Here is an 18,266-nt window from a genome sequence, read left to right as displayed (position 1 = left end):
AATCAAACATTGCACTGCCTGCCCTTCCAAGGTTTGTTTGAGAAATGGAGGCACCGTTACTGGGAGACCTTCTGGTTGGTTCCTCCCGAAGCTTGGGGCCTGGTGTTGCTGCTTGCTTTGGAGAGCAGACAGAAAATATTTGTGAGGTCTGTGCGGGGGCTGCTGCAGAGCCATGTCTGCAGTTCACAGCTCAGTCCTGATCTGGGAGCAGTGTGTCCCTTAGAGGAGCTGGAAGGGCAAGGTATTTGAGACTTGGTTTCCACTTTGCCTTTCCATTTCCCAGGGCTGTGTCCAGTCTGGCAGATGATCTCCCAGTGGCACATTGGATCATAGAATCCCAGAATCCCAGCATGGTGGGGGTTGGAAGGGACCTCTGGTGATCATCTAGTCCAAAGCCCTGCTAAAGCAGGGTCACCCACACCAAGTTGCCCAGCATCACAATGTCCAGACAGGTTTGGAATCTCCAGAGAAGGAGACTCCACAACCTCTCTGGGCAGCCTGCTCCAGGGTTGCAGCTCCCTCACAGCAAAGAAGTTTCTCCTTCTGTTCACATGGAACCTCCTGGGTTCCAGTTTGTTGCCCCTTGTCCTATCACCGGCCACCACTGAAAAGAGCCCAGCCCCATTCTCTTGTGCCCCATCCTTTAGCTCTTGCTGAGCATTAAGATGATCCCCCTCAGGCTGTTCTTTTCCAGGCTAAACAGCATCTGCAATACTCCAGAGGTGGCCTCACCAGTGCAGAATAGAGGGGTAGCAGAACCTCCTTTGACCTGCTGGCCACACTCTTCCTCATGCCCCCCAGGAGACCATTAGCCTTCTTGGCCATGAAGGCACATTGCTAGCTCGTGGGCAGCTTGTTGTCCACCAACACTCCTGGGTCCTTCTCCACAGAAGCAGGATCAATTTATCTGCTGCCTGGTTGGAGCAGCAGGGCAGAGCTGCAGGTTTCTTCCTGCTGTGCCACAGGGAATCAGGCAGACAAAACTATTGCAGCCATGAGAGCCCCAGCCTCCTTGACTCACCTGCAGCCTCTGTAGATGGAGGTTTCCTCTCACTGTCTCTAACCTCCCTGAAGGTGCTAGCCATGTCCTGAGTGTCCCTTTGCTTGCAGGCTGGACGGCATTGCACGAGGCGTGCAACCGCGGCTACTACGATGTGGCAAAGCAGTTGCTGGCTGCTGGTGCCGAAGTCAACACGAAGGGGTTGGATGACGACACCCCGCTGCATGATGCAGCCAACAATGGGCACTTCAAGGTTGGTTCTTGCTGCACTTCACAGCTCTGTCTTTAATGATCTCTTTTGGTGCTGATTCAAGCAGCCAACTCTGCAGACACAGGGATCCTGGTTCATTTCTTCTCATTTGATAGCCATGCAGCAGGCAAAAATTCTCCTGCCCCAGTGCTGAATGTTTTACTTGGTGTTCCCATGTGCAGGGGACAGTTCTTTCTTCTTCTGGACTTGGAGAGGAAGCATGGTCATTTGTCTTCTTCTTCTCCCTTCTTTTCTGCCCAGGCTGGTTCATGTTGCTCATTTTTGTCTCCTTATCAGTGACTGTTAGTACCGTAAGGTGTGTCCTGCTTGAGGACATCCCCCTGTTAGTTATGTATGCAAGCTGTCCAAAAGGCTGGGAATGGAAACACCATGAACACATTTAAGTCTCAATTTCTCTTTTCAGGTGGTGAAATTGTTGTTACATTATGGAGGAAACCCTCATCAAAGCAACAGGAAGGGCGAGACTCCTCTAAAAGTAGCTAATTCTCCCACCATGGTGAATCTGCTCCTGGGAAAGACCACGTACCCCTCCAGCGAGGAGAGCTCCACAGGTGAGATTGACCTTTATGTGAACATGGGAGTGATGCTTGTGGCCTGCAGCTGTCTGTTAATACAGAGACGTTAAGAGGACAGTGAAGTTAGACTCTTGTCAGGATATCTGCACGCTGCTGCCACGGTCAGGAGTCCATCCGTAGCTGTAACCCAAATTCAGACAACATAACTGCCAGCCTGTAGCTCCGGGAGCTCTAGCTGTTTGCCCTGGAAGCCTACGCTGAGATCACTTGCCTGGTGCAGTCAAGATGTAGGATTGGAAGCCAATCACAGGTAAATGGATGTTCTACCTTTAAACTGTGGGTGATGGTCCAGCTTGTGTGGAGAGAGGAGGAGGTTTGTGTGCACCTTGTGTGTTCCCATCCCTCCTCCGGTTGGAGGGCATGGGCTCGGCTGTGCCGGTGTTGATGTTTCAGGTTGTGTCACACAGTTGTCACCACTGTAGGGAATGCTGCAGGTTTTAATTAGTGCTAATTAGACTTTTTATGGGGAGTTTTGATTTATGCTGTGGGCAGCCATAACCCTCTTAAGAAGGTCTTTTGATGCACCCAGGATGCTGTGTTAAGGAACACCCTGTGCAGGTTTGAGACTGGGCAGCTGTTCCTTCCCAAAAGATCTCCCGAGTTGCTTTTTGAGCTCTTAACTGCAAATTTGACAAGGGCTGGGTGAGGCAAAGGGGTGGGAAGGGCTTTCCCAGGGGTTCATGTCTGCGGCAGATTAACAATGTTCCCTCTCCAAAGCTCCTCGCAGCCCTTAACACCATGTTCTTCTCTCTCTGCAGAGACCTCAGAAGAGGAGGACGCCCCTTCCTTCGCTCCCTCCAGCTCTGTTGATGGCAATAACACAGACTCAGAGTTTGAGAAGGGTTTGAAGCACAAGCCCAAGGCCCAGGAGCCCCCCAAAACCATCACCCCGGTGAAGGACGAGTATGAATTTGATGAGGACGATGAGCAGGACCGGGTCCCACCGGTCGATGACAAACATTTGCTGAAAAAGGATTACAGAAAAGAGACTAAAGCAAACAGTTTCATTTCCATACCCAAAATGGAAGTGAAAACTTATACTAAAAATAACACAATTACACCAAAGAAAGCTGCCCACCGCATCCTGTCGGACAGCTCGGACGAGGAGGAGACCAGCGTTGCTGTGGGGACAGGGGAGAAGCTACGGCTTTCGACCCACTCGATCCTGCCCAGCAGCAAGATTCGGGAGCCCCCCAGCACAAAACCACCCAAGGAGAAAAGCAAAGTGAAAAAGAAGCGGAAGAAGGAGACAAAAAGCAAAGAGGTTCGGTTTGGCAAAAAAAATGACAAATTTTGTTCCTCTGAATCAGAGAGTGAAAACGTGGAGAGTGAGGAGGATGACAGAGACTCTCTTCAGAGCTCTAGCTGTGTAAAGGACTCCAGGCTAGTGCTAAAGGAATCCTCCTTGTTTAACTCTCTGTCTGCCTCATCGACCTCTTCTCATGGGAGTTTAGCATCCCAGAAACATAATCCTAACCTTACAGAACAGCACTCCAAGCACTGGAGGACGGACAATTGGAAAACCATATCTTCTCCAGCTTGGTCAGATGTCAGTTCCTTGTCAGACTCCACCAGGACGAGGCTGACGAGCGAGTCGGACTACTCATCCGAGGACTCGAGCTTAGAGTCGCTAAAGCCAGTCAGGAAGAAACCAGAGCACAAAAAGAAAAACACCTCCCACAACACCGTTTCTGAGAAAAAGAATTCATTCCATAGCAATGTGGATGGAGCAATCCCAAAGCTAGACAAGGAGGGGAAGGTTGTGAAAAAGCATAAAACAAAACACAAACACAAAAACAAGGAGAAGGGGCAGTGTCCCATCAGCCAAGACATTAAAATCATCAAAACGTTTTCTTTTGAGTTTGAGGACTCTAAGCAAAAGCCTGAGAAAGGCTTGTTAGTAGAGACAGAAAATCCAGTCGAGAACAAGCTGAAAGTGCTGAAGCATGAGCGAGAACATGGTAAGAAAGAGGAGAAGCTCCCCAAAGCGAAGGGGGAGGAGAAGGAGTGGTTGTTTAAAGATGAGACTGGAAAATCCTCGAAAGAGGAGAAATCACTAAGAAAAGTCAAAGATGGTAGTAAAGACATGAGCAAATCCTTCAGAGAAGGATTGAGTAAATCAGAAAAAGAGAAACCTTCAAAGGAGAAGTCTCCCAAAGAGGAGAAGCCGAGAATACACAAGGAGGAGAGAAAGAAGAAGTCAAAGGACAAGCAGTCAAAATCTGAGAAGAAGAATGAGCTGAAGGAGGAGAAGGTTTCTAAATTGGAGAAAGAAAAATCCTTCAAGGAGGAGAAAGAGAAATGCAAAAAAGAAAAACTCTACAGGGATGAGTCTGGGTTTGATGAGTTCAACAACAAAACCCAATTTCCCGAAAGCGAGGACACAAAGTTCAGCCTTTCAGATGATCAGCAAGAGAGGTGGTTTTCAGACCTGTCTTCTGATTCATCCTTTGATTTCAAAGGAGAAGACAGCTGGGATTCTCCAGTAACGGATTTCAGGGAGATTAAAAATGACACCGTGGCAAAACTAATCATAGAACCGGTGAAAGAGGAAATTAAAGACAAGAAAAAGGACAATAAAATGAAAGAGAAGAAGGAATACACCGAGAAACGCAACGAAAAGGACACTTTCTTAAAGAAGAAAGAGAGGGACTATGTGGACAAAAGCTCTGAGAAGAAAAAGGACCAAACAGACAGACACAAAGTCACTCCTAGTTATTTGCCTGAAAAGGACAAGAAGAGGAAGGATTCTGCAGAGGGTGTCAAAGAGAGGAAAGAAAAAGACAGCGGTGAATCCAACAAGGACAGAAAAGATTCCTCTGATGGCTCTAAAGATCGGAAAGATACCAAAACGAAGCAGGAGGAGCCCTATCGAGATGACTTCAAGGAATACGGCTGCGAAACTTTCTTCAAGGAAAAGTCAGACCCTGAATTCAGTGGTAAAACTCTGGAGAGTTGGGAGAGGCACCACTCTGGGAAGGAAAAGGAGAAGAAAGATGCCCCTGAGAAAGAAAAAAAAGAAAAGGTGAAGCCAGAAAAATACAAAGAAAAATCCAAAGAAGGCGACAAGGAGAAAAATGAAAAAGCTGCCCCTGAGAAAATCCTGAAAGACAAAGAGCTGGAGAAGAGTTTCAAAGAGAAAAAGGAAACGAAGGAGAAGTACAAAGACCTGCACAGCAAAGACAAGGAAAGGAAGAGCTCCTTCGACCAGGTTAAGGAGAAGAAGGATAAAAACTTCTCCACGGATCGAGAGGACTTCTCCGAGAAAAAAGATGAGAAGAAGGGCAAGGAGAAGAGCTGGTACAGCATCGCGGACATCTTCACCGACGAGAGCGAGGACGAGCGCGATGACTACAGCCTGACGGGGTTCAAGGTCGGCGACTCGGCTGCAAGTGAGGGGCATCGTCTGGACAGTCTGCAGGAGAAGGACGAGGGGGTGGCTGCTGAGAAGGAGGTGTACCCCGACAAGCACCGCAAGTACTCTTCTGACCGACAGCATTCCGGAGAGAAGCAGAAAGAGAAGGATTCCAAGGAGAAGAAGAAGGACAAAGGAACATCGGAAGGGGGGAAAGAGAAGAAGGACAAGAGCTCCGTTGAAAAACACAAAGAGAAGAAAGACAAAGACTCTGCCGAGAAGTACAAGGACAGGAAAGACAGAACGTCCATAGATTCCACGCAAGAGAAGAAGAACAAGCAAAAGCTCCCAGAAAAGGTGGAGAAGAAACATGCCAGCGATGACAAGGTGAAAAGCAAACACAAGGAGAAGCCGGAGAAAGAGCATTCCAAGGAGAAGAAGTCATCGAAAGGAGGGGAGTCAGAGAAGAGCCTGCTGGAGAAACTGGAGGAGGAGGCTCTGAATGACTACCGAGATGACTCCAATGACAAGATCAGCGAGATCTCTTCTGACAGCTTCACAGACAGAGGACAAGATCCAGGACTGTCCAGCCTCTTTGAGTCTTCTAACCTTTCTCTTGCTGATGCCACTGAAGAGAAGTTCAAGGACTCTCTGCCTTTACCCTGCTTGCAGGACAAACTGAAAGAGAAGGAGCGACACAGGCATTCCTCATCTTCATCAAAGAAGAGTCACGAGAAGGAAAAATCAAAGAAGGAGAAGACAGAGAAAAAGGAAAAACCAGAGGACTTCAAAGACTCCAGCAGCAGAAAGGATTCCACTCACTACGAGAAGGATTTCTCTGTGGATGGGGAAGCTTTTAGTGCTTCCTACAACATAAAGGCAGAGGCTGATGAGGAGCCAGAGAAAGGCATTGATTACTTATTTTCTGAAAAGAAAGATAAAAATGATTCTGAGAGGGAGTTGTCAAAGAAGGCGGAAAAAGAAAAGAATTACAGTTCCAGCACCATCAGCACAGCTAAAGAGAAGAAGAAGCGAGATAAACACAAGGAAAAATGGAAGGAGGAAAAGGAAAAGCATCGGGACAAACATGCAGATGGCTTCTTTAAACACCACAAAGATGAGCCAAAGTCAGCACTTAAAGACAAGGACAGTCCTCAAGTTACCACCTTCAAAGACAAATCAAAGGAGGACAACCTCAAATTCGGTGAGACCAAGCTGAAGGAGAAGCTGAAGGAGAACCAAGAGAAGGACAAATCGGAGTCAATCAAAATAAGCAATGGGAACGAGAAAATAACTCTTTCCAAAGACAGCAGCAAGAAGGATGCCCGGCCGAGGGAGAAGCTTCTGGGAGATGGTGACCTGATGATGACCAGCTTTGAGAGGATGCTGAGCCAGAAAGACCTGGAAATCGAGGAGCGCCACAAAAGGCACAAAGAGAGAATGAAGCAAATGGAGAAAATGAGGCACAGGTCCGGAGACCCCAAGTTGAAGGACAAACTTAAGAGCTCAGAAGACATGCGCAAGAGGAGCCTGGATCTGGCAGCAAAGAAGCCGCTGACGCTGGACACTCAGCTCAAGGACAAGAAGCTGAAAGAGTTGGGTCCACTGACTCCCATGCTGTCACCAGAAAACAAGGCACAGCCCGCTGTCGGGACAGACTCCAAGGACTGGATAACGGGTCCTCAGCTGAAGGAGATCCTCCCAGCGTCTCCTAGGCCAGATCAGAACCGGCCGACGGGAGTCCCGACGCCGGCGTCGGTCGTCTCTTGTCCAAGCTACGAGGAGGTGATGCAGACGCCCAGGACTCCCTCCTGCAGCAATGAGGACTACACAGACCTGATGTTTGAGTGCGCAGACTCCCAGCATTCGCTGCCCATCTCCACCATGTCTATGAACGCCTGTTCTCCATCCTTCTTCGACAGGTACGCCAACGTCTCTGGCGGGCTCCCCGAGAACCCCAGTCAGACCCCGACTCGTACCATCCCCTCCACCAACCTCTACCGCTCCATCTCAGTTGATATCAGAAGGGCACCTGAAGAAGAGTTCAGTGTTGGAGATAAATTCTTCAGGCAGCAGAGCGTTCCAGCCACGTCAAATTACGACTCTCCGGTGCAGCATTTAATGGAGGAGAAAGTTCCCCTTCCTTCTGTCCCTGCTGAGAAGTTCCAGTGTCTGTCTCCTGGGTACTACTCACCAGATTATGGAGTTTCATCACCCAAAGTGGAGGCTTTGCACTGTGCTCCAGGAGCTGTCAGTGGGGTCGCCCAGTCACCTGAAAGTGTCTTTTCTGGTTTACAAGCTAAATCCTCCCCCTCACACAGAGATGAACTGCTGGCTCCATCAGTAGAAAGTGCTCTTCCCCCCGACCTCGGCATGCCCTTGGACACCACGGAAGAGCAGCAAGCCACCGCCTCCATCATGCCACCAGAACCCACCTACTTGCCACCAATTGAAGAAAACCATTTCAGTTCGGCTATGCCTGAGCAAAACAACATAGACTGGGACAACCCTCCCAGAAACCCTGACACCGCCATTCCTCCCAGCCTGATGGGCAACCCGGCAGAGCACTCTGTCAGCTGGTCCATGGGCTCAGAGCTTCTGATGAAGTCACCCCAGAGGTTTTCTGAGTCCCCTAAACCTCCTCTCTGCTCCCTAGAGCCGATTCATCCCACGCCAGTTGCCTTCATTCCCACGGATACTTCCTACCCCGTGTCTCCCATATCATACCCTCTGTCAGTGTCCGAGCCGGGGCTCGATGAAGTCAAGGAGGATGCTGAGGAAGCAGTTCCAGCAGAAATAGCAAATGCTGAGGAGCAGACTTCATACATGTCCCCTACTAGGTTAGACACCTTCTTCAACAACTGCAAGCCTCTTCCAGAAGAAGCACCTGAGATACCTCCAGAGCCCCCCTCTATGCCAGCAGAACCTCAGGCAGAAGTTGTCACCGCACCAGAAAGCAGCTATCTGGAAAACAACAGCAACAGCAACGCTGCGCCTGCAAATACAGAGGAGGCCGTAACGTGGCCTGACCCCTTCACCAATACAGAGGATGACTTGGACCTCGGCCCCTTCTCGCTACCAGAGCTGCCTCTCCAACCCAAGGATGTTCCAGAGACAGAGGTGACTGAGGCTGAAGCGGTAGAAGAAAGCCCAGCAGCAGCTTCAGAAACAAGTGGTGGAATCATCAAGGCGACCACGGCCGTAGTGGTGTCTGGGGAGCCCGAGGAGCCGCCGGCCGGCCAGGCAGCTGCTGTCCTGCCTGTGGAGACAGAGCCACAGGCAGAGGAGGAGAAACCAGAAGCGGCTTCTCAAGAGGCCACCTCAGAAGCACTGAATGTAGCTGAGGAGGAAGGAGGAGAGGACTCAGAAGCGCAGGTTTTCCAGCAGACCCCAGCTGAGTCAGCTCAGGCAGAGAGCAAAGAGGTGGAGGCCGTGAACGAAGACCTGTCATCTTCTGGTGGGGTGGCAGAGAGCAGCTCCCAGCCCTGTCCTCCACCCGCGGCCAGCACTGAGAGCAGCATCTCACAGGAAGGAGCTGCAGCACGTGGCGGGAGCCAAGTCCCTTCCTCCCAGGCAGAGGCACCTCCAGCCAACACTCAAGCCGAAGCCGCAGAACCAGTACAGAAACCAGTAGCAGAAGCTCCCAAGCCACCCAAAATAGAGGAGATTCCTCAGCGGATTACCAGGAACCGGGCTCAGATGCTCGCCAACCAAAACAAGCAGAACGCAGCCGCCTCCGAGAAGGAATTTCCTCCCGTCCCGGCGCCCGCCACCCGTGCCAAAGGCCGCATCACGGAGGAGGACGATTCCCAGGCCCAGCACCCGCGCAAGCGCCGCTTCCAGCGCTCCAACCAGCAGCTGCAGCAGCAGATCAACACTTCCACCCAGCAGACGAGGGAGATGATACAGCAGACACTGGCAGCTATCGTAGATGCCATCAAACTGGATGACATCGAACCTTACCACAGCGACAGGTCCAACCCCTACTTTGAGTACCTCCAGATCAGGAAGAAGATCGAAGAGAAGCGGAAAATCCTCTGCTACATCACCCCCCAAGCTCCCCAGTGCTACGCTGAGTACGTCACTTACACAGGCTCCTACCTGTTGGATGGCAAACCCCTGAGCAAGCTCCACATCCCGGTGGTGAGTCATCTTCATCCTTTGAACAACAGCACCAGGGCCTGTGCCCTCCCTTACTGCTCCAAGCCCAGCCAGATTGTCTCCCTGTGCACCACCAGCACCCTTGCAATGCTGGTGGCTTTATCCTCCTCTTAGAACATGCTCATGATGACAAACCTAAGCCTGAGTAAGTGGGTGGTGGCTGTGTGGTAAATGTGTCCTCTGACACATTTGGAATAGACTGCCCAGGGAGGTGGTGGAGCCAGGGAGGTGTTCAAAAACGTGTAGACATGGCACTTCAGGACATGGTTTAGTGGTCATGGTGGTGTTAGGTCAGCAGTTGGACTTGGTGATCTTAGAGATTTCTTCCAACCAAAACAGCTCTGTGATTCTAGGATGTGACCTGCTGGAGTTAGGTAATGGTTGGACTCAATGATCTTTAGTTTTTGTCCAACCAAAACAATTCTCTGGTTCTGCACAGAGAAGAACTTGGGCTGTGCTTTGGAACCTGCTCAGGTTTTAGGGCAAGGAATCCACTGGGTTTGAGCCTGGAAGGCAAAACTGCTTTGAGAAGCAGTAGAATTACTGAGGAAGAAGATGGCTCTCAACTCCTGCCCTTGTGTTTCCCACCTCTGATGCCTGACATGCTGGTAGCACTTGCTTCTTGGCAGTGGGAGCTATAATTCACTGCTCTGCTGCAGGGGTGGACTTGCTGGTAAAGATGCATCAAAGAACTTAGTGCTGCAGGCAAGACATCCAGGATCCAGCCAGGAGGAGGAGGAGGAAGGTTGATATGACTGACCACAGCAGGCTTGATTCCTTGCAGTAAGCAGGGTGAAACAGATACCTGCTCTGGGTCATTGTGCTGCAGTGCATTCAGAGATACAATCATAGAACCTATGGTTGAAAGAGACCTTTAAGATCGTCGAGTACAACCATTAGCCCTGCCAGGTCACCACTAAACCATGTCCCTCAGCACCACATCTCCATGGCTTTGAAACCCCTCTAGGAACAGGGACTCCACCACTGCCCTGGGCATCTGTGTAGCCTCCACTGGACTCTCTCCAGTCGTTCCCTGTCTCTCTTGAACTGGGCAGCCCAGAACTGAGCCCAGGAATCCAGATGTGGCCTCGCTGGGTCAGAGTAGAGGAGTAGAGTCGACCGGCTGGCCACACCCCTCTTGATGGTGAGCCCCACAGGCTGTGTACTCACCCAGCAGCACTGGTGGCTCTAACCCCGTGCTGTCCTTGTCCTGTGTCCCCAGATTGCCCCACCACCATCGCTGGCAGAGCCACTAAAGGAGCTCTTCAAGCAGCAGGAAGCTGTCCGGGGGAAGCTGCGGCTCCAGCACAGCATAGAGCGGGTAAGGGAGTGCTCCAAAGAAATTTCTGCTGGCATAGAGGTCCCACATTTCCTATGCTGGAGAGACAGAGGCTGCCATGCTCACTGCTTCCTTTGCTCTTCCTCAGGAGAAGCTGATTGTCTCTTGTGAGCAGGAGATCCTGAGGGTTCATTGTCGGGCAGCGAGGACCATTGCCAACCAGGCTGTGCCCTTCAGTGCCTGCACCATGCTGCTGGACTCTGAGGTCTATAACATGCCTCTAGAAAATCAGGTCAGTGCCTGTCTTGGTTGGGGGGGGAGTGGTGGGTCTCAGAGGTGCTGTATGGAATCCCAGTGGAGACACTGTTTTTCCAGAGGGAAGGTTGTGGGCAAGGGTTACTGATGCTCTCCCTGCTCAGGTACCTGTCGCCCACCATATCACACAGCAGTAGGACATGCTGCAGGAGCCCTGCCCAGGTTGCCTGAGCTGACTCAGTCTCTGCTGTGGCATGTTCTGGGACACCCCATGTGTGTGCCGTGGAAGGAAATACACCAGGAACACCAGGATACAGGGAGCGTCGTGTCTCTTTAGCAGCAGGGATGACTCAGGTTTATCAGTGAGTCTTGGGACCTTCTACCCTTCCCTCTGGATCAGGATCTACATGCTGGAAAGGTTTATTCTGCTGCACTCTGGGATGTCTTTTCCTGTTGAAGGAGGGGGAGAGAAGCCACTGAATTGATTTCTGTCTGAATAGTGGCTTTGGAAGAGCCAGGCTCTGACTCAGAGCCCACAAGAAATGGTTGTTTGTTGCTTCCATTTCATGTCGCGCTCTGCCAGAGAAGGGGGAATCGTGTTTGGTTTCTGTGTCTGGTTCCTGCAGCCAGTGGCTGTGGTGGTCCTGAGCCGTCCCACCAGCACCCTCTGCAGCCCACCCCAGCCTGGCAGCTTGAGGACACACACTGCTGCATTGCAGGAGGGATCCTGCTCCTGCGTAGCATCCTGGAATTTATTAATGACCTGGTCTATCGATCCAGGAGCCTTGATTTATCCCTCAGCATCTCCCAGCCAAGTGTCTGTGCTTCTGCAGTGAAGACATTATGATCTTGGGCAGGAGTTGAAGGAGACAGAGGGGTGAGGGTGCTGGGATGAGCTGGCATGGACAGATCCAAAACTGGGGAGCATGTGCCCCTGTGGAGCTGGGGCTGAACCCCTGGCAAAGGGCTGCAGGAGCAGCCGAGGAGCAGCATGCTCTGTCTTCCCACCCCACAGGCACCTTCCTTGTTTCTCTGTGCTCTCAGAGGGGTTGGAACTTGGCCTGTCAGACTTCTGACTGCTTCAAGTAGACAAAAAAAATATCCATCATGTCCTTCCTCTTTGCTTAGGGAGACGAAAACAAATCGGTCAGAGACCGCTTCAACGCGCGGCAGTTCATCTCCTGGCTGCAGGACGTGGACGACAAGTACGACCGTATGAAGGTGAGAGCAGCAGGACCTCCAGGAGGGGTTCCCCAGCACAGCTCCTGTCTCTTGCTCTTCCCCAAAGCTGCCTTTGTGGTTTCAAGGTGGCAGGAGCCCACACAGTGATTAGCAGAGAGCTCTGGGTGACAAACCCAGGCACAGCAGGAACCATGGTACTTTCATCTGGGAGACCTTCTTGTGATCTTCCAGTATTTCAAGGGGCTGATAAGAAAGATGGGAACAGACATTTGAGCAAGGCCTGTTGTGACAGGACAAGGGGTGATGGCTTGAGCCATAAGAGGGAGATTCAGACTGGATAGAAGGGGGATGCTTTTGATGCTGAAGGTGGTGAGACACTAGCTCAGATTACCCAGAGATGTGGGAGATGGCACATCCCTGGCACCATTCCAGGTGAAGTTGTTTGGGGCTCTGAGCAACCTACTCTAGTTGCAGATGTCCCTGCTGACTGCAGGGGGTTTGAACTGTGTGACCTTTAAAGGTCCCTTCCAACCCAGCTCAGTCATGATCCTATGATTCTGGTGACATGGACAGAGTTGGCGGCTCCATGAAGGAAGTAGAGCCCTGCTTTTGGGCAGCCAAGGGCCACTGTTGGGTAGATGGACACTGTCTGCTGAGGCTATCACCAGTAGAGCAAATGCTCTCTGAGTCTTGCAAACCTTTAAAAGCCACCCTACGAGGACCCTCTGGGTTTGCTCCTGGAATTAGACTCAACAGACACCCCAAATTCAGGTTGCCTTCCTATGAGGATGAGTGTGGTATCCCTTAGTCTATCTACTGCTCTGCCCACCATGACGGCTGCAGGCCTCCTGCCTTTGCTGGGAGGGGTGGGCAGCAGGAGCCTTTCCTGCCCTCTTCCACTCCCTCACCAGACCTTTTTTGTCCCCAATCCAGACGTGCCTGCTCATGCGGCAGCAACACGAAGCTGCCGCCCTGAACGCGGTGCAGAGAATGGAGTGGCAGCTGAAGGTGCAGGAGCTGGACCCCGCAGGGCACAAATCCCTCTGCGTGAACGAGGTGCCCTCCTTCTATGTGCCAATGGTCGACGTGAACGATGACTTTGTGCTCTTGCCGGCATGACAGTTCCAAACCGGGAGACATCTCTGCAAACTGGCACGGACGGGAGCCCTCCGAGGTCGGGCGGTCGAGCTCACATTCACCCTTACCGCTTGCTGATGAATCCCTGGTCAGAGGAGGAGGAAAGCAGCTATCAGCAGACAACAAAACAATAAGGCAAACAATTGCACTTTCTTCACAACGCGTCCCTCGCTTCCGGACTGCCGGCGGCTCCGCCGGGCAGCGGCCCGGGACGTATCTCCTCTGCAGGGAGGCGGCCGGTCTGCGCCGCGGGCAGCGGGCGCTCCCCGGCCCCGAGACTGGCAGAGGCGTGGAGGGAGGAGGCCAAGGACACCCATTTTGTGTGCGTGTGTTGCAGAAACAAAAGCTGCCGAGCGGGGCCAGCAACCACCTTGTTTCCAACGGACTTGGTGAACACCGCGATCTCCAGCTCTCTCTCGATTTCCACCGCTCGCGCTTCTCCCTCGGGGGAGAAGCTGCAGCAGGAAACCATGGGGGGTGGGGGGGGATGTTTGAGTTTTCTCGTTCCATCCTGGGTATGTCTAAAAAAAAAAAAACCACAAAAAAAAAAGGAGAAAAAAAAAAAAGACAAGAAAAGAAAACAAAAAACCAACAAACAAACAACCCCGCAGAACAATTAGAAACAAACAAACCAAGGACAGCGTCCAAGTTGGAGCAGCCAAGGCTCTGGAGGTGTGCGGACGGCTCCGGGATACGCCCCGGGGGAGGAGCCGGCTGCGCGCCGGGCACCGGGGGCCAGCAGGGGGCAAAAAACAACCACGATGAAAAAAACAGCAGAGGCAACGGCAGAGAAAGGACTTTGCCAACCGTGTTTTTAATGGAGTAAAATCCACGTGGTTTATATATATATATATTTTATTTTATATTTTATTTTATATTTTATTTTATTTTACTTTTTTATTTTATTTTATTTTGTTTTACTTTATTTTATTTTACTTTATTTTGTTTTACTTTATTTTCTTTTCTTTTACTTTATTTTCTTTTCTTTTACTTTATTTTCTTTTCTTTTATTTTCTTTTCTTTTACTTTATTTTCTTTTCTTTTACTTTATTTTCTTTTCTTTTACTTTATTTTCTTTTCTTTTACTTTCTTTTCTTTTCTTTTATTTTACTTTCTTTTCTTTTTGGTTTTTTTTTTTTTGGTTGGTTGTTGGGGTGTTTTTTTTGTTGTTGTTGTTTTGTTTGGTTTTGGTTTTCTTTTTTGTTTGTTTGTTTGTTTGTTTGTTTTGTTTTCCTTTAATCTTGGGCATTTCGTTTCTCTTTCTGAGAACATAACTTGAAAACACTACAGAGCCAATACTCATATAAAGAAAAATTGTATCCCATAAATGCTGTACAGTTTTTATATACATTAACAATGTACTTTTGCTGCCTTCTAGATAATTTATTTTGCAACACATTACTGCACAGTTGTAAATAACTTATGTACTGTAACATCACTTTCAGTTATGTGTAAAGAAATAAATAAATTAATTAAAATTAGCCTGGTGACGGAGAGTTCAACCTGGAAGGGGCTTCCTCCCAAGAGCCAGGCCCCCCAGTAGCTTAAGGAGGCCTACGAGAAAGCTGGGGAGGGACTTTTTTAGGGTGGCAGGGAGTGATAGCTGCAGCGTGTCCAGAAAAGGGCAACAAGGTTGGTGAGGGGCTTGGAGCACAGCCCTGTGAGGAGAGGCTGAGGGAGCTGGGGTTGCTTAGTCTGGAGAAGAGGAGACTCAGGGGTGACCTTATTGCTCTCTACAACTACCTGAAGGGGGGTTGTAGTGAGGCAGAGGTTGGTCTCTTCTCCCAGGCAACCAGTACCAGAACAAGAGGACACAGTCTCAGGCTGCGTCAGGGGAGGTTTAGGCTGGAGGTTAGGAGGAAGTTTTACACAGAGAGAGTGATTGCCCACTGGAATGGGCTGCCTGAGGAGGTGGTGGGGTCACCGTCGCTGGGGGTGTTCAGGGCGAGGCTTGACAGGATGCTTGGTTGCATGGTTTAGTTGATTGGGTGGTGTTGGATGATAGGTTGGACACGATGATCTCGAAGGTCTCTTCCAACCTGGTTTATTCTATTCTATTCTATTCTATTCTATTCTATTCTATTCTGATTGGATGTTAGGAAGAGGTTTTTCACCATGAGGGTGGTGAGACACTGCACAGATTGCCCAGGGAGGGGGTGGAAGCCTCATGCCTGGTGGTTTTTAAGGCCAGGCTGGATGTGGCTGTGAGCAACCTGCTGCAGTGTGAGGTGTCCCTGCCCATGGCAGGGGGGTTGGAACTGGATGATCCTTGAGGTCCCTTCCAACCCTAACAGTTCTATGATTCTATGATGTGTGGTGGTGCCGAGTCATGAAATGGACTCATAGAATCATCAAGGTTGGAAAAGACTTCTAAAGTCAGCACATCCAACAGCCCAGCACCACCATGCCCACTAAACCATGGCTCTCAGCTGCACAGCTTTGAAACCTCTCCAGCGATGGAGACTCCACTGCCACCCTGGGCAGCCTGGTCTGATGCCTGAGCACTCTTTCAGTAAATGAATGTTTCCTCATGTCCAACCTAAACCTCCCCTGGGGCAACTTGAGGCTGTTTCCTCTTGTCCTGTTACTTGTTCCTTGGGAGAGGAGACCAACCCCAACCTGGCTCCAGCCTCCTTTCAGGGAGTTGTAGAGAGCCAGAAGATCTTCTTCAGCCTCCTTTTCTCCAGGCCCCCAGTTCCCTCAGCAGCTCACAAGGCTTGAGCTCTGGACACTTTGACGGCTTCATTGCCCCTCTCTGGACACACTGCAGCACCTCGGTATCCTTGGAGTGAGGGGCCCAAAACTGAACTCCAGATTTTAGCTGTGGTGTCTCCAGGGAGACAATTGCTGCCCTGGTCCTGCTGACCACATTATTGCTGGTCCAAGTCAGGATGCTCTTGGCCTTGGCCACCTGGGCACATGCTGGCTCATCTTCAGCAGCCGTTGACCAGCATCCTTGGCTCCTTTTCCACTGGGCAGTTTCCAGCCACTCTGCCCCCAGCCTGGAGTGTTCATGGAGTTGTTGTGACTCGAGTGCAGGACCCAGCACTTAGCCTTGTTGAACCTTGTACTTGGAAGCCTCTCTGATGTGCTCAACTACTCATGGGATGGCCACAGGGGTCTCCAGTGTTGACCTGGTTTTTAACACCTTGTCATTTCTTCTCTCTAGCCTTGCCCATTGTGATTGGTGGAACTGGAAGCCCAAAAGTGCTAACCCTGCAGCTGGGCCAGCTGTGGGGCAAGGGGACCACATGGAGAGGGGACACCCTGTGCCATGTTGGGTCACAGGGCGATGTGATGAACGATGTTTGACCTTGGCTTGGTGAGTTTACAGAGCCTGGAGTGGCTGTGAGTTGAGGGCCTAGTGTGTCTTGGGGCTGCAAAGCTTGGAGCTGGGGTGATGCCACTCTGTGTTCCTGGGGACAGGCTCCTGGGGTGCTGTACCAGGTGTCACCACCCTCCCAGCCACCTCCTTTCTCTTTGTCCTTCTTTTTTAATGCTGAACCTCAGAAATGGGTTGTGTGGATCACTGTTGCCCTGTTGGCTGAATTCACATTTGCTTGTGAGGCTGGTGAGGACAATGCCACACAGTGCTCCTGGCTGTGCCAGTCCTGATGCCAGCCCTGTGCCTACCTGGGACAGCTCTGCCATGTGCCCTCCTTGTGCTCTCTGCTTGCTCCATGTGTGTTCCATGTGCACTGCACCTTTGCTCCCTCTGTGCTCTGTTAGCCTGCACCAGCCTGGTCCAAGCTGCTTTTGTGAAATGTACAACCTGGGTGGAGCTGGCCTGGTGCTGCTGCCAGCCTGGTGGGATCCACAGAGGCTGGTCTCTGCTGCCAGCCTGGTGGGATCCAGAGGCTGGTCTCTGCTGCCAGCCTGGTGGGATCCAGAGGCTGGTCTCTGCTGCCAGCCTGGTGGGATCCAGAGGCTGGTCTCTGCTGCCAGCCTGTGGGATCCACAGAGGCTGGTATCTGCTGCCAGCCTGGTGGGATCCACAGAGGCTGGTCTCTGCTGCCAGCCTGTGGGATCCACAGAGGCTGGTCTCTGCTGCCAGCCTGGTGGGATCCAGAGGCTGGTCTCTGCTGCCAGCCTGGTGGGATCCAGAGGCTGGTCTCTGCTGCCAGCCTGGTGGGATCCACAGGCTGGTATCTGCTGCCAGCCTGGTGGGATCCAGAGGCTGGTATCTGCTGCCAGCCTGTGGGATCCACAGAGGCTGGTCTCTGCTGCCAGCCTGGTGGGATCCAGAGGCTGGTCTCTGCTGCCAGCCTGGTGGGATCCAGAGGCTGGTCTCTGCTGCCAGCCTGTGGGATCCACAGGCTGGTATCTGCTGCCAGCCTGGTGGGATCCAGAGGCTGGTATCTGCTGCCAGCCTGTGGGATCCACAGAGGCTGGTCTCTGCTGCCAGCCTGGTGGGATCCAGAGGCTGGTCTCTGCTGCCAGCCTGGTGGGATCCAGAGGCTGGTATCTGCTGCCAGCCTGTGGGATCCACAGAGGCTGGTCTCTGCTGCCAGCCTGGTGGGATCCAGAGGCTGGTATCTGCTGCCAGCCTGTGGGATCCACAGAGGCTGGTCTCTGCTGCCAGCCTGGTGGGATCCAGAGGCTGGTCTCTGCTGCCAGCCTGTGGGATCCACAGAGGCTGGTATCTGCTGCCAGCCTGGTGGGATCCAGAGGCTGGTCTCTGCTGCCAGCCTGGTGGGATCCAGAGGCTGGTCTCTGCTGCCAGCCTGTGGGATCCACAGGCTGGTATCTGCTGCCAGCCTGGTGGGATCCAGAGGCTGGTATCTGCTGCCAGCCTGTGGGATCCACAGAGGCTGGTCTCTGCTGCCAGCCTGGTGGGATCCAGAGGCTGGTCTCTGCTGCCAGCCTGGTGGGATCCAGAGGCTGGTCTCTGCTGCCAGCCTGGTGGGATCCACAGAGGCTGGTATCTGCTGCCAGCCTGTGGGATCCACAGAGGCTGGTCTCTGCTGCCAGCCTGTGGGATCCACAGAGGCTGGTCTCTGCTGCCAGCCTGGTGGGATCCACAGAGGCTGGTCTCTGCTGCCAGCCTGTGG

At 51.7% G+C, this 18,266-nt stretch overlaps 1 protein-coding gene across 3 annotated transcripts in view; it reads left to right on the top strand.

Annotated features, from left to right (window-relative positions):
• The window catches only part of ANKRD11 (ankyrin repeat domain containing 11), a 170,621-nt gene extending 156,992 nt beyond the window's left edge, over window positions 1–13,629 (top strand). For all 3 annotated transcript variants that reach the window (XM_054170026.1, XM_054170024.1, XM_054170025.1), the window contains 7 exons: window positions 1,111–1,253; window positions 1,675–1,822; window positions 2,605–9,344; window positions 10,585–10,683; window positions 10,790–10,933; window positions 12,025–12,117; window positions 13,012–13,629. In XM_054170026.1, coding sequence (XP_054026001.1) covers window positions 1,111–1,253; window positions 1,675–1,822; window positions 2,605–9,344; window positions 10,585–10,683; window positions 10,790–10,933; window positions 12,025–12,117; window positions 13,012–13,197 — 7,553 coding nt within the window. In that variant the 3' untranslated portion in view covers window positions 13,198–13,629. The remainder of the gene's footprint in view (window positions 1–1,110; window positions 1,254–1,674; window positions 1,823–2,604; window positions 9,345–10,584; window positions 10,684–10,789; window positions 10,934–12,024; window positions 12,118–13,011) is intronic.
• The last annotated feature ends 4,637 nt before the right edge of the window (window positions 13,630–18,266 follow it).

Source organism: Dryobates pubescens, chromosome 19, assembly GCF_014839835.1.
Source record: "Dryobates pubescens isolate bDryPub1 chromosome 19, bDryPub1.pri, whole genome shotgun sequence".
NCBI lineage: Eukaryota > Metazoa > Chordata > Aves > Piciformes > Picidae > Dryobates > Dryobates pubescens.
This window is presented reverse-complemented; position numbering and strand designations above follow the sequence as displayed.